General features: G+C 44.3%; 1 protein-coding gene across 1 annotated transcript; it reads right to left on the bottom strand.

Moving 5' to 3' along the window:
* Positions 1-3,550: 3,550 nt before the first annotated feature.
* WFDC1 (WAP four-disulfide core domain 1) lies at positions 3,551-11,950 on the bottom strand. Its single transcript, XM_081963667.1, has 6 exons — positions 11,358-11,950; positions 7,069-7,264; positions 6,781-6,864; positions 6,557-6,697; positions 5,302-5,343; positions 3,551-3,918 (listed from the first exon to the last, which is right to left on the bottom strand). Exons 1-6 carry the CDS (start codon positions 11,502-11,504, stop codon positions 3,860-3,862), a joined length of 669 nt encoding a protein of 222 aa, XP_081819793.1. The 5' UTR covers positions 11,505-11,950; the 3' UTR covers positions 3,551-3,859.
* Between the last annotated feature and the right edge of the window lie 2,049 nt (positions 11,951-13,999).

Here is a 13,999-nt window from a genome sequence, read left to right as displayed (position 1 = left end):
TTATGACTTGGGATTGGATCGATCCAGAAATGAGCAAAAATACAAATGAAGTGGGCGATTCAGCCTTGTTTGAGTTTGTGAAGTTGCTGTTATACTTCTCGTTTACTGCTTTATGGCATTAAAAAAAGAGAGAGAATCCCAAAAGTGCTTTTTCAGGAGCCAACTGGACTTTCTTGTTTTCTTCTTTTGAAGACGTTCTCATCCACACCCTATCAGAACTGAAGAAGCTTCTTGGATGAGAAGCGAAACATCTTCAAAAGAAAACAACAACAAAAAAGTCCAGTTGTCTCCTAAAAAAACACTTTCGGGACAAGCATGACCAGGAGGACAGACAATCTCTACAGAGAAATCTGGTAGCATTTTTAAAAAGATTAACGAACTTCAGGGGAAAAGGAACGTTTCACGAGCTGTGGAAAGGATGCCACCAGGCTCCTGGTGTTTTTGCCATTGTAAGCTGACACATTTCCCTGATAAGAACATGCTTGAGATGTCCACTCTTGACTTCAAGGTGTTGGTATCCATCTTTCTGTTTATCTCTCCCAAATGATCTGCTGTGATACATCCAGACGAATCAGTTGCAAATTACTATTATTATTATTTTTTACAAATGTTAAATGAATGTTGATAAAGATAAAGGTTCCCCTCGCACATATGTGCTAGTCGTTCCCGACTCTAGGGGGCGATGCTCATCTCCGTTTCAAAGCCAAAGAGCCAGCGCTGTCCGAAGACGTCTCCGTGGTCATGTGGCCGGCATGACTCAACTCCCGAAGGCGCATAGAACGCTGTTACCTTCCCACCAAAGGTGGCTCCTATTTTTCTACTTGCATTTTTCATGTGGTTTTGAACTGCTAGGTTGACAGAAGCTGGGACAAGGAATGGGAGCTCACTCCGTTACGCGGCACTACGGATTCAAACCACCGAACTGCTGACCTTTCTGATCGACAAGCTCAGTGTCTTAGGCACTGAGCCACCGTGTCCCCGTAAATGTACATAGTGTTTCCAACAATGTTGGCTGGGGAATTCTGGGAGTTGAAGTTCACATGAGGTAAAGTGGCCACATTTGAGAGGCACAGCTGCACAAAAAGACCTTCCAAAAAGAAATCCAGTCCACGCTGACCTAACCTTTAGGAGAAAGTTCAATGACTCTGCCTTCCCTTGGTCTTTGCAGAGAAATTTCCTCTGTTTGCACGAGCAATGTGTATTTACAGAGGAGAACACAGCTAACCTTCGGTAGAATAACTACAGGTCATAATTATCCCCACAGGAAGGCTGCATCGGGAGTTGTTACACAATGGTGCTTTTTTCTCCCAACCCTCCTAAAACAAACCGTCTTGGGTTGATTGGTTTCCTCAATTCAAAGAGCGAAAACCTGACACCGCTTTCCTGCAAGTTGAAAAGGACATCCTTGTGTCACAGTCCACAGATCCCCATGTGAAAATTGCAGGGCTGATGAATTTTTGTCCCGACGTGGAATAAAACAGCTGCTTTATGGAAGGTCGTCTATCCTTGAAGACCAGAGTTCTCTAGCGTTTCAAAAATGGTTGGGGCTTTTTTTCATCCCAAGGATTGCAAATGGATCCTGGGGATTTTTTTTTTTTTTGCCATGTGCGAAGTGAGTTATCCATTTTTGGCCCAATTTGTCACCTGATCCTGTTGCATAACATTTCACGTTGCTCATTCCCCAATCTAATTTTGTGTCGTTTTTACCTTAGGAAAAAGATTGCTTAGATCTGCTGAAAGTTGAGCGGAAATTTGATTATTCATGCATACTATTTAGATAATAAAAAGATGCTAAGACCCTAAAAATGGGACGCGGTGGCTAAGAGCTTGTCGTTTGAAAGGTTGGCATTTCGGCGGTTCGGATCCCTAGCGCCGCATAATGGAATGAGCTCCGATTACTTGTCCCAGCTTCTGCCAACCTAGCAGTTTGAAAGCACATAAAAAACGCAAGTAGAAAACCTTTTACCTTTGGTGGGAAGGTAACAGCTTTTTGTGCACCTTTGGCGTTTAGTCATGCTGGCTGCATGACCCCGGAGATGTCTTCGGACAGTGCTGGCTCTTCGGCTTTGAAACGGAGATAAGCACCGCCCCCTAGAGTCAGGAACAACAAGAACATATGTGCGAGAGGAACCTTTATCTTAAGACCCTAAAAACTGTACAGAGAAGAGCAACAAAGATGATAAGGGATCTGGAGGCTAAACCATACAATGAATGGTTGAGAGAACTCGGTATATCTAGTCTAACAAAGAGAATGACAAAGAGAGTGGCATGACTAGGGTCTTCCCAATATTTGAGGGGCAATCACAGAAAAGAGGGGGTCAACCTATTCTCCAAAGCACCTGAGGGCAGAACAAGAAGTCATGGATGGAAACTAATCAAGGAGAGAACCAACTTCGAATTATGGAGAAATTTCTGATGGTGGAATAATCTGCCAGAATTTTTGGGTGCTCTACCATTGGAGAGTTTCAAGAAGATGTTAGGCAACCATTTGTCAGGAAGGTCTTCTGCTTCAGCCGAGGGTTGGACTGGAAGGTCTCCAAGGCCTCTTCCAGTCTTGCTATTCTGTGTTCTACATCATGATGTCCCACCCCTTGATCAGCGGTGGAAACCAAGTTAAAACACTTTTGTTCCAAGGTTATTTTTTAGATTCAGCCTGAATGTATCTCATAAAGGAGAGCACATCCCTTTTGGGATTCTGAGTTCCTCTAACTGTTCTCCCTGTTAGAAAATATGTATCTAATTGGGGAAAAGCATAATAACTCCATTGTTCTCCTACCTCACAGGGAATATAACATTTCCTGCTTCAAGAGAGGCACTCCGGTCATACATGATCCCTTCACTCCATCAATATCCCATGTTTCTGGGACGACTGTTGTGGTCTGCCAGTTGCCAGCAGAGCTGACAGCAGATTCGGACAGTGAGGAGGTCGGGGAGAAACATGGGCCAGTCCTGGAGTCTGGGGAAGTCTCGGATGATGGCTCTGCGTTGGAGGCAGAGAGAGAGGGCCAGGGCCATCTGACAGTTATCAGCTGCCTTCAGAGTCAGACATCAGTGAGGCAGATGAAACAGCTGGAGCCTGTTCCCAGTGTGCGCGTGCATAGAGTTTCCAGACGAAGGGAACAGCTAAAGAACAGGGGCCGACTTGGGAGGAAGGCCACAGGTGGATGATGAATGACCCCTCCCAGAGGAAATAAAAGAGGAGCAAAAGAGGAGTGGAGTTTGCAGGAGACAATTAGTTTGCTTCATTGGTTCTTGACTCTCCGAGACTCCTTGCCAAGTTTTGCAGATCTCGGCCTGGCAGCTCTCCAAGCCAGATAAGGTTTGTGATTGTAAATCCTCCCTTGAAAGACTTTGCTGGATGTGAATGAGCAGAATTCACAGTAAATTAATAAAAGGGATTTTTTGTCGGGACCAGGAGTCTGCTTCCTGCTCTCAGGAAGCCTCGGTCAGAACAGCTACAAACCAAATATCTCATTCATACAGAGGTTTTGGATGAACGATCATTATTAGTACCGACAGAATGGCTGAATTCTCCAAAGACCAAATTAAATGCCCAGACTATACATTACCATTTTGTAAAAACAACACTATTAAAGTGTAGAACTGTTGGTGAAGACCACTCTTGTCCATCCTGGTTTTAATGATAAGAGTTGAAGTCCCATCTAACCCCTTACCCCAGCAGTAGGTTTATGTGAGGCACATTGAAAAGAAATTCAAACCAGCATGGCACCAACAGATTAAAAATGTTTCTCCTCCTGGTTTATTTTCCCTTCAGTTATGGTTACCCTTTGCCCATCCAACGTTGTTATTATTTTCCCTTTGACATCACACGTGGCCGTTCGTAAGGATCTTCCTTGAGTTAACCAAGATGTTTCTGCGTTTGCTTTACATAACCCACTGCGTTGCTGGAACTGCGCCCTGCAAAACAACAGCAGAAAATCAAGCAGTTAAAAAGAGTAAAGGTTCCCCTCGCAAATATGTGCTAGTCGTTCCCGACTCTAGGGGGCGGTGCTCATCTCCATTTCAAAGCCAAAGAGCCAGCATTGTCCGAAGACGTCTGCGTGGTCATATGGCTGACATGACTGAATGTGGAAGGCGCACGGAATGCTGTTACCTTCCCATCTAAGGTGGTTCCTATTTTTCTACTTGCATTTTTACATGTTTTCAAACTGATAGGTTGGCAGAAGCTGGGACAAGTCACGGGAGCTCCCTTTGTTACGCGGGGCTAGGGATTTGAACCGCCGAACTGCCGACCTTTCTCTTAGCCACTGAGCCACCACTCAGTATAAAAATAGTATACCTAAGTTAATTTTGAGATATATATTTTTAGGAAATAGCAAGACAAACTAATTCCTTTCCATGAAAACAATCTCACTTCCCATCGCATTTTTGTTTGGCTTCTTGTTTCCAGATCTCTTTCTATATTCTGCGCAGACCAGCCTCTTCAAGCCAGAGATCTCTTTCCTGTTTATTACATGGAATGCTGAAGGACGAACCTCGACTTACAACAACAATTGAGACCAGAGTTTCTGTCATAAGTCATTGCAGTCGTAAGTTGAGTTGGATGCAATCTTATGACCATTTTCATGACAGTCATTAAGTGACTCCGTAGTTGGCAAGCAAAGGTTATAGTTGTAAGTGTGAATCCATTCTTCCAAATATGTGGGATTTTCTGCCAAAAATTGCCGGGAAAGGTGCCGAATCATAAATGCGAGGAACAATTGTAAGGAGGACTTATATTAGCACTGTTGTAACTTTGGACGTCAAACATTCAACAAACGGTTATAAATTGAGGATCACCTAGGTAAACAATCTTTCTAGATCCATGTTCTTCAGATTGCAACTCCTCTCAAATATGATTTAATCATTAACTGCTTTTTATGAATGCCCCAACACTGGAAGTTTTTAAGAAGAGATTGGACAACTATTTGTCTGAAATGGTCTAGGGTTTCCTGCCTGAGCAGGGGGTTGGACTAGAAGACCTCCAAGGTCCCTTCTAACTCTGCCATTCTGTTATTCTGTTATTCTTTTTTCCTTCCTTCCTTCCTTCCTTCCTTCCTTCCTTCCTTCCTTCCTTCCTTCCTTCCTTCCTTCCTTCCTTCCTCCCTCCCTCCCTCCCTCCCTCCCTCCCTCCCTTCCTTCCTTCCTTCCTTCTTCATCAGTGGAGGGTTTTAAGAAGAGATTGGACAACCATTTGTCTGAAATGGTCTAGGGTTTCCTGCCTGAGCAGGGGGTTGGACTAGAAGACCTCCAAGGTCCCTTCCAACTCTGTTATTCTGTTATTTTAGTGCTGAAACTTACCAAAATAGTCCTTGTAGTATTTGGGTCTTAGATTCCATCCATCTGGAGAAGGAAAAAGAAATACCAAAGCCTTAAGCATCTTCACAAATCAACAAGTTGCACAGATAACAAGCGTGGTGAGCATTCTTTTTCTTCACATCCCCTCAAAAAGGAAATGACACAGTTGAGTTGTGAACCAGCCAGGGGGGTGGTTAGCTGTGCTTTAGGCTTGTGAGAGAAAGTTGCACAGAGGCATTTCTGGTCTCTGGAAAACCAAGAAGGATGGAAAACTACAGCAGGAAACAACATTGCTTTATGTTAGTTTTTTTTATCACCTTCCAGAGGTAATTCCACACCTAAAGGTAAAGGTTTCCATCACGCATATGTGCTAGTCATTCCCGACTCTAGGGGGCAGTGCTCATCTCTGTTTCAAAGCCAAGAGCCAGGGCTGTCCGAAGATGTCTCCGGGGTCATGTGGCTGGCATGACTGAACACCGAAGGCGCACGGAACGTTGTTACCTTCCCACACAAAAATGGTTCCTGTTTTTCTACTTGCATTTTTTACGTGCTTTTGAACTGCTAGGTTGGCATAAGCTGGGACAAGTCACGGGAGCTCACTCTGTTACGCGGCACTAGGGATTCGAACCGCCGAACTGCCGATCTTTCTGATCGACAAGCTCAGCGTCTTAGCCACAGAGCCACCACGTCCTTACTGTTCCACCCCTGGAACTAAATTATGGAAGGTGGAGATAGGGAAAAAAAACAAATGAGCCTCCTCCACTTTTTCTACGTCTTTCCAGTTCCAGTTCTTCTCCTCCCACCACCTTTTCTAGGACAACTTCTAACGAACGCAACCTCCCCCCCCCCACCTCTGTCTTCTGCAAGGAATGAATGTGACTTTTGCGTATTATCTCGCAGGGCTGTGAGTGATGAACTCGGCTGATTCACATTCCTTTTTTTAAAAAAAAGTTTTTTATTTATTCTTTGTTCTTTTTTGTATACATTCATATAGTTATGATTCTTTTTTTGCATTTGTCGTTCCATTTACAGGGTTATAACATACAGTTTGAGTTGCTTTGTTGATCATCCTTCGTCTATTTTGACACCGCCTTGTTTTCCCTTTCTTTTCTCCCTCCCTCCCTTCTCTACTTTCTTCCTTCCTCCTCTCCTTTCCCTCCCTTCTTCCCTTACCTCTCCCCTACTACTCTCTTCCTCTTCCCCTTCCTACCTTCTCTCCTTCTCCCTAGGATGCTTCACATTCCTTTCGGTAACTCACCTGAGTTCCCACGTAGCTTGATGCATTGTCCCTGGTTGGGGATGCCCTCGGCGGCATTCCCCGGGTGAATGATGTGGCATTCAAACCCCGTTGGACAATGAAGTGGGTCATCTCCGTCCTCAGTGGTGCTGCATGTTTCAGCTGTGAAAACAAGCATTTCAAGGTCAACGAAGGCCCCCCGTGGCACCTTGGAAGCCATCCCTGCTGCAGTTCTGCTACTGTACCTTGTAGGACTTCTTCTGGCCCGTCCAGCAGCCAGCCGTTCCCCCCCAACCAGCGAGGCTTGGGCTGAATCAGCCAGTCTAAAACTTTTTCCAAGAAAAGAGACAGAAATATGTCTTATTATGAAGAAGGAGCATCCATAAAGGAGATTATTTGTAGCCCAGGGTTGAACTGGCTGAATCTCGCCCCTACAACCCATTCAAGACATTTGCTTTGGGATACAGCAACAGTTGCAAGGATGGACCTGCTCAGATCGCATCTCCAGCATGAGGTATTATGGGCTGGTCTACCTGGGGGCGGGGGCACGGATTCTAAGCAGGCGTAGATGCATCCGTTATAGCAACAGCGTTTGTGTTTCTCGCATTCAGAGTCCGATCGACAGCTGGGTGCTTCACACGCTCGTTCTGGCAAGGTCTGCGATGGGGGAGGACACCGGTCATTCTTCTGGTAGTGCGCATTATGGGGATGAAGGGAGTCTTCATAATCCTGGAAGAAAGTAGATCTTTTTACTCGACTCTCCCTTCAGCATTTTTCAAACACATTCTCCCATCCTTTTCTATCAAACTCACTGCACACCTGTTCACCTGTGTAACTTGACAGATGGTTCAATGTTTTCACAAGGTGGAATTCAGCAGGTTCTGACAGGTTCTGGAGAACCAGTAGCAGAAATCTTGAGTAGTTCGGAGAACAGGCAAATACCACCTCTGGCTGGCCTCGCCCCCATCTATTCTCTGCCTCCCAAGTCCCAGCTGATGGGGAGGAAATGGAGATTTTGCAGTATCCTTCCCCTGCCATGCCCACCAAGCCACACCCACCAAGTCATGCCACACCCACCAAGCCACGCCCACAGAACCGGTAGTAAAAAAATAATAATCCCACCACTGGAACCGAGGAATAGAAAGCCTTTAAGGAGACAATGTTTTTCTTCTGAAAATTTTTGAGAATTGTGTATGATACCTAGATGTTCCACAAGGTGGCACTGGTTGGCAAGGACAATTCTGCAGAGTCTTCTGCTTGAGGATGGCTCCAGTGGAAACCATCTCATCCCCAGTTTTGAGCAATGAAAAACACCAGAATGCAATGTCGATTAAATTTCATATGTTTGCCAATGGAGATGATGGAAATTTATTGATTTTTTATCAGTATTTGCATTTGGGAACAAATGAACAGATGGAGCATGACCTGCAAACTCCCAACCAACGCGGGCTGGGCAAGTTATTATATCTAAATATAGAGCAAACTCCACACTCACTAGCACTGATGGTGTTGCCTAGTTGGGTAATGAAATGTCTGCAAGCAAACCACCAAGCTCAGACAGTGCCAAGCACTTACAAGACATGAGAATTTATCTGGCGCAAATTTCTTTGAAACAAATACGTGGTCACCAAGCCCAATTCTCCTCCTCCTCCTCCTCCTCCTCCTCCTCCTCCTCCTCCTCCTCCTCCTCCTCCTCCTCCTCCTCCTCCTCCTCCTCCTCCTCCTCCTCCTCCTCCTCTTGCAGGAGGAGTGGCAGGAGGAGGACTGTGGGGTCCTTGGTGTTCTCTGAGCTTGGTGATATTCTTGCAGATGTTTCATTACCCAACTAGATAATGAAACAATTTGCAAATACTGTAGCACTCCCATCTATCACTGATGATGTTACCTAGCTGGGTCATGAGAGGTCAGCAAGAAAACCTCCCAGCTCAGAGAGCACCAAGGACCCTCAGTTCAACCCTGAGCTACAGATATTCTTTTCTATTGATAGCCGATCAGTTGTTACTTGTTCTCCGACCTCTTCTGTGGCCAAAGATCATGCTAAGTTAAATCCTTTCAATTGGAAGGATCGGTGTCTTGCCCCCCCCTCCAAATGGCACTGACATCTCCAAGGTCAAGTCACTAAATTTGACTTCTCTGTGTCTCCTACTTTGGCCCACATTCTCTTCTAATTAATCACAGGCATTCTGAGTATTTTTGCTAACTCGTGGGATACGCAGATGACATGCCACCAGGAATAAAAATCCTTTCAAAAGGATTATTGCTAATCTTTTCAGATGCGAAAGATTATATCCTACACAGCCCGGACACAAACCCAATTTAGAAGAACAGTATTCCCTTTAGATTGGGCCCTTCCTCCACGCGATGTGAGCAGATGTTTTTAGCCAGCTCATACAGGTAGCATTCAAATAACACCGCACTTTCACACTTGCTGGGGTTCAACAAACTTCCCTTCGGGTGAATTTCCTATGACTCTCATCATCCTGGTGTGAAACAGGCTGGAGAACATTTGAGAATTTCAAGAAGATTGCCATATGTCCTCCTTTATCCATTCCGACTTTGTTCCGTTATCTCTCCAGCCGTCGCAGACCTCTGAAATTTAGTCCTTTAAATGTAAAGATAAAGGTTCCCCTCGCACATATGTGCTAGTCGTCCCCGACTCTAGGGGGCGGTGCTCATCTCCGTTTCAAAGCCGAAGAGCCAGCGCTGTCTGAAGGCGTCTCCGTGGTCATGCGGCCGGCATGACTCAATGCCGAAGGCGCACGGAACGCTGTTACTTCCCACCAAAAGTGGTTCCAACCCACTTGGAACCAAACCCAGAAAGACATTTCTTCTAATATTATAATGTACATGGAAGATGGCATTTAATTTCGTTAGGCGAGGTGCATTGACAATAAAGTAAAGTAAACTAATAACTCGATTAATTGATGAGAGTTAATCCTAGAGTCTGCCACTAGGAGTCTCCCTTTGCATATTTGTTAATATTGGAGAAATTAAGCAGGCAAGGCATAACCAGGTCTAAATTAATCCATGCACCATCAAAAGGCACCCATGTACTCACTCATTCAATAGAATTTCTTTTATTTATACATACAGATCTAAAACAAACTAGATTCTCCAGCAAAATCCTCTCAAGGGTTCTTGAGTTCAGTGGAAAACACCATTCCTCCACTTTCCACCCACCCCCCTCGCTTTCTCTCTCTCTTTTTAAAAGTTTTCGTTCCTTATCATTCTCAGGGCTTCTTGTGACAAAGAGAGGAAACGGTCTTTCAAAGAAACAGCGATTAAAAACACCTTGGCATTTTAACCTTGAACAATTCTCCAGGCACTTTGGGACTTCCACCTGCCCTAGAGTTGGTTTCCTCCCTTGGGAAGTCAACTCCACCCAACATTCCACCGTTCTGGTTTGGTGCCACGGATGGTCTTCCTTTATGGCTTCCCTAGAATCAGGTTGGAGGGTCTTTGAGATTGCGCCTCAGGAAGACGTGCAAAGAACAAACCCAGAGCCTGTTTTAAAAAGGAGCCGAGGTGTATCCCAACACACAATGGGAGAACCTCGCCTGGAATCTTCCAAGAAGATTTGATTTATTTGGCTGAGGCCAAATAAACCGCCGGGAGAAATTCCAGGCCCAATTTTACAGGTTCAGAGCAGCATTTGGAAAAGTATGTCCTAGCGGTGTTTTTTTCAAGAGGCAACTGGACTTTCCGGTTTTTCTTTGAAGACGTTTCGCTTCTCATCCAGGAAGCTTCTTCGGCTCTGGGTTGCTGCCAGCATTACTCTGGTTCACTTCGCTTGTGTGCATGCTAGATGGGCGCTCCATGTACGTGCACATTTGCAAATAATTTGCATGCGCACAACCGAAAAACAAGATGGTGCCTCTGTAGGAGAACCAGCAACCCAGGCTGCCAAGTTACTACCTGTTTGGCCAAACTGGTCCAAACTGGTAGGAACCCACCTCTGATCTAACTTCTGGAAACATTAAAACAGTCCAGAAAGCATAGATAACTAAGATTTCAGTTATTGGAGCTATCTACATATCCACCCCATAAATTAAAAATGCAATAAACACATCATAACCCAGCATAAATTCAACTATAACTCACCCTGGGCAAGTAAGGAAAAGAAATCACCCTAAATTCCACAATTATTACGGTTTTTTTTCCAATTCAATAGGTTAAGATAATTAAGAGCGCAAAACCCCCCCAGTTAATTAAAAAGAGAAATGTAAAGCATCACAGCAGAGAAGTTACTAGGCTGCCCCAAACTTAGGTATAAGTACATAAGTGGCTAGAGTAACCGTACCAAACGTGTCCCTTTGCGGAAACAGAAGAAGTGAAATAAAAAGAAAGAAAGAAATGCACTTCTTTAAGGGGGCCTTTGCTTGATTAGACCACATCCCTTTTTGGCAGAGAATAGGTCTCCAGATGTGTGCCAAGCAACAAAAGTCAACACCAGCCAGAAGCACTTAAGTTTTGTTAATCTCTCTGGGTTTGGGGGATTCAGCATGGAGAAAATGTACGGCAAGCAAAGTCATGATGGGGATGGAAACTCCGATGGAACCATGACAAAAATCTGAAGACAGATGTTGACAGAACTTGGCCAACTGTGGACGCTTCTAATTGCTGAATTCTCTGGAGAGGAAACTGAAAGGCTTGTGAGTTTTTTTCCCTTCAAAGACCACCAAACCAATTCTAACTATACACCCTACATCCCAGGCATGTTGTTACACTTTCAGCAGAGGGTCAGACTAAGTGACCTTGGAGGATTCCTGTGACACGTTGCTGTTCTACACTTCCCTTTCCTTGACTGCAGCTGTTTACTTACATCATAATTCTCCACCAGCTTCAGTGGCGAAGCCTTCAGTTGCCTTCTCCAGCGCCTCTTTGCATAGTTCCAGGACGGGGAGAGCAGAAACACCAGGCATAAAGTCGTTGTAAAGAACCTGGTGCAAAAATATAGCTTGCTCCCCATTCTACCTCCTCTTTCAGCTGTCGCTGTGTCCAAAAAAACCTCCCAAAAATGAGAATTGCAAACCCCTGTGGAGGATGGAATTTGCACCAGATTTCTTTGCAGGAGAAAAGAAAAAGGCAGGAATGGAAGTTAGCTAATCCGCCAAAGTCAAATTCTGTTCTCTCCCAGACAATTTGTCCTTAAAAGGGTTCAAGTCTGGAACCAGAAAGGATGCTCTGGTGTTGCCAAAAGGTTCCTTGCTCCAAGTTGGAGCTGTTACTCCCGATCTTGCGATTACTCCCAAGCGGGGAGGTCTCCCCACCTCTCACCGGCCACCCAGCTTTCCAAGGAAAGATAGATGAAAAGATTATTTTTAGACCTTTGTCTCAACATCTGTCTCTCCTAAAACTGACCCACAGAGAATGAGAGAGAGAGAGAGAGAGAGAGAGAGAGAGAGAGAGAGAGAGAGAGAGAGAGAGAGAGAGAGAGAGAGAGAGGTGGTGGTGGGGGAGGTCATTCAAATTAGGAGGGGAAGAAAGGATCGGATGTCAGCCGCTGGGAGTGAAGAAAAAGGAGAAAGCTGGGAAAATAATAATAAGGATGTCAAAAGAAAAGTTCTCCAAGGAATAGGAAGAACAGGTTGGAGCAAACAGTTTTTGCGGGCAAGTCCATCACAGCTGTGAAAGCCTTTTCTTCTTCCTAATTTTATCCTTTTCTTTCTTTTTCTTCCTTCCTTCCTTTTTTCCTCTCTCCCTCTTTCTTTCTTTCTTTCTTTCTTTCTTCCCTTCTTTTTCTTTCTTCTTCCTCCCTTCCCTCCATCTCCCTCTTTTTCTTTTTCCCTTCCTTCCTCACTCACTCCCACCCTCCCTCCCTTTTTCTTTCTTTCTTTCTTTCTTTCTTTCTTTCTTTCTTTCTTTCTTTCTTTCTTTCCTTCTTTCTTTCTTCCCTCTTTCTTTCTCTTCCTTCATTCCTTTCTCTTTCTTCTTTCTTTCTTCTTTCTTCTTTCTTTCTTTCTTTCTTTCTTTCTTTCTTTCTTTCTTTCTTTCTTTCTTTCTTTCTTTCTTTCTTTCTTTCGTCCAACCAACACGTGCAACCCTTTTATTTTTACTTTACTTTTATTTCATCTTTCTTTCTTTCTTTCTTTCTTTCTTTCTTTCTTTCTTTCTTTCTTTCTTTCTTTCTTTCTTTCTTTCTTTCTTTCTTTCTTTCTTTCTTTCTTGTGTCCAACCAACGTGTGCAACCCTTTTATTTTTACTTATCTTTTATTTCATGTTGTTGGGTAGCTGAAAGACTTTTAAGAATCTCAGAGCCCTGCAAGGAATCCAGAAGATTTTTTTAGCACCTTCTTGTTGGGCCAGAAAACGCCAGAGAATCAGCAATGGTTGGAATAACCATTTCAAAATTTAAAAAAAACAGGGATAACCATGAAATAGGGATAAATTTAAACTTAGGCAAAACCAAACAACACTGGGTTGAATTCTGTATTTTTATTTGCCCTTCTGATGTGATTTTTAATACTGCCTCCTAGGAGTCCTAGAAGGGTCGCGGTGGTTCAGTGGCTAAGACACTGAGCTTGTCGATCAGAAAGGTCGGCAGTTCGGTGGTTCAAATCCCTAGCATCACCGCATAACAGAGTGAGCTCCCGTTACTTGTCTCAGCTTCTGCCAGCCTAGCAGTTCGAAATAATGTAAAAACGCAAGTAGAAAAATAGGAACCACCTTTGGTGGGAAGGTAAGAAGGTGTTCTGTGTGCCTTCAGCGTTTAGTCATGCCGGCGACAGGACCACGGAGATGTCTTTGGACAGTGCTGGCTCTTCGGCTTTGAACCGGAGATGAGCACCACCCCCTAGTGTTGGGAATGACTAGCACATATGTGCGAGGGGAACCTTTACCTTTACTAGGAATCAAGGAAACTCCAAATTCTAGACAGGCAAGGAACAAGTTTCTCTTATACAGATAATCCTCATTTAGCAACCAATGGTTGAAAAAAATCACTTTGTGACCGATCCTCAGATTTACAACTTTGGCAGATAGCCAGCAACGCAATCTTTTTTTCTGGGCGCCTCGTGTAGAAAGCAGCAGCACCGCAGGAACAGACCACCGCTGTCAAGACTTCGCAACATCACACTAATCAGTCACCCGTAACCAAAGACAAAGCGTTTTTGTCACTGACGCCTGTTGGGGATTTGTTCAAAGACCGCCCAATGAAATGGGGAAAGTGTGCTTTGAAAGGGAGGAATCTCTTTCCAAATTAGTTTTTCTACTTTGCAGAATAAATCATGACGTAGAGTCTGAGTATCTCAACCAACAAATGCTCTGTCTGACACATTGGCAACAAAAATCAGAACACCAAATACAAGCTGGGTGGATACGACCTCGTAGACGACCCTCTCTCTGTCGAGCACCTTGGAGTACTCATCTCAAATGATCCAAGCCCCAAAGCTCACTGTAACAGCATTGCCAAAAAGGCATTAAGTTCTCTGTACAGAACTCATCATTAATTGGTTCCGATAAGTA

The sequence above is a fragment of the Natrix helvetica genome (assembly GCF_964273705.1).
Source record: "Natrix helvetica genome assembly, chromosome: 10".
NCBI classification, from domain to species: domain Eukaryota; kingdom Metazoa; phylum Chordata; class Lepidosauria; order Squamata; family Natricidae; genus Natrix; species Natrix helvetica.
This window is presented reverse-complemented; position numbering and strand designations above follow the sequence as displayed.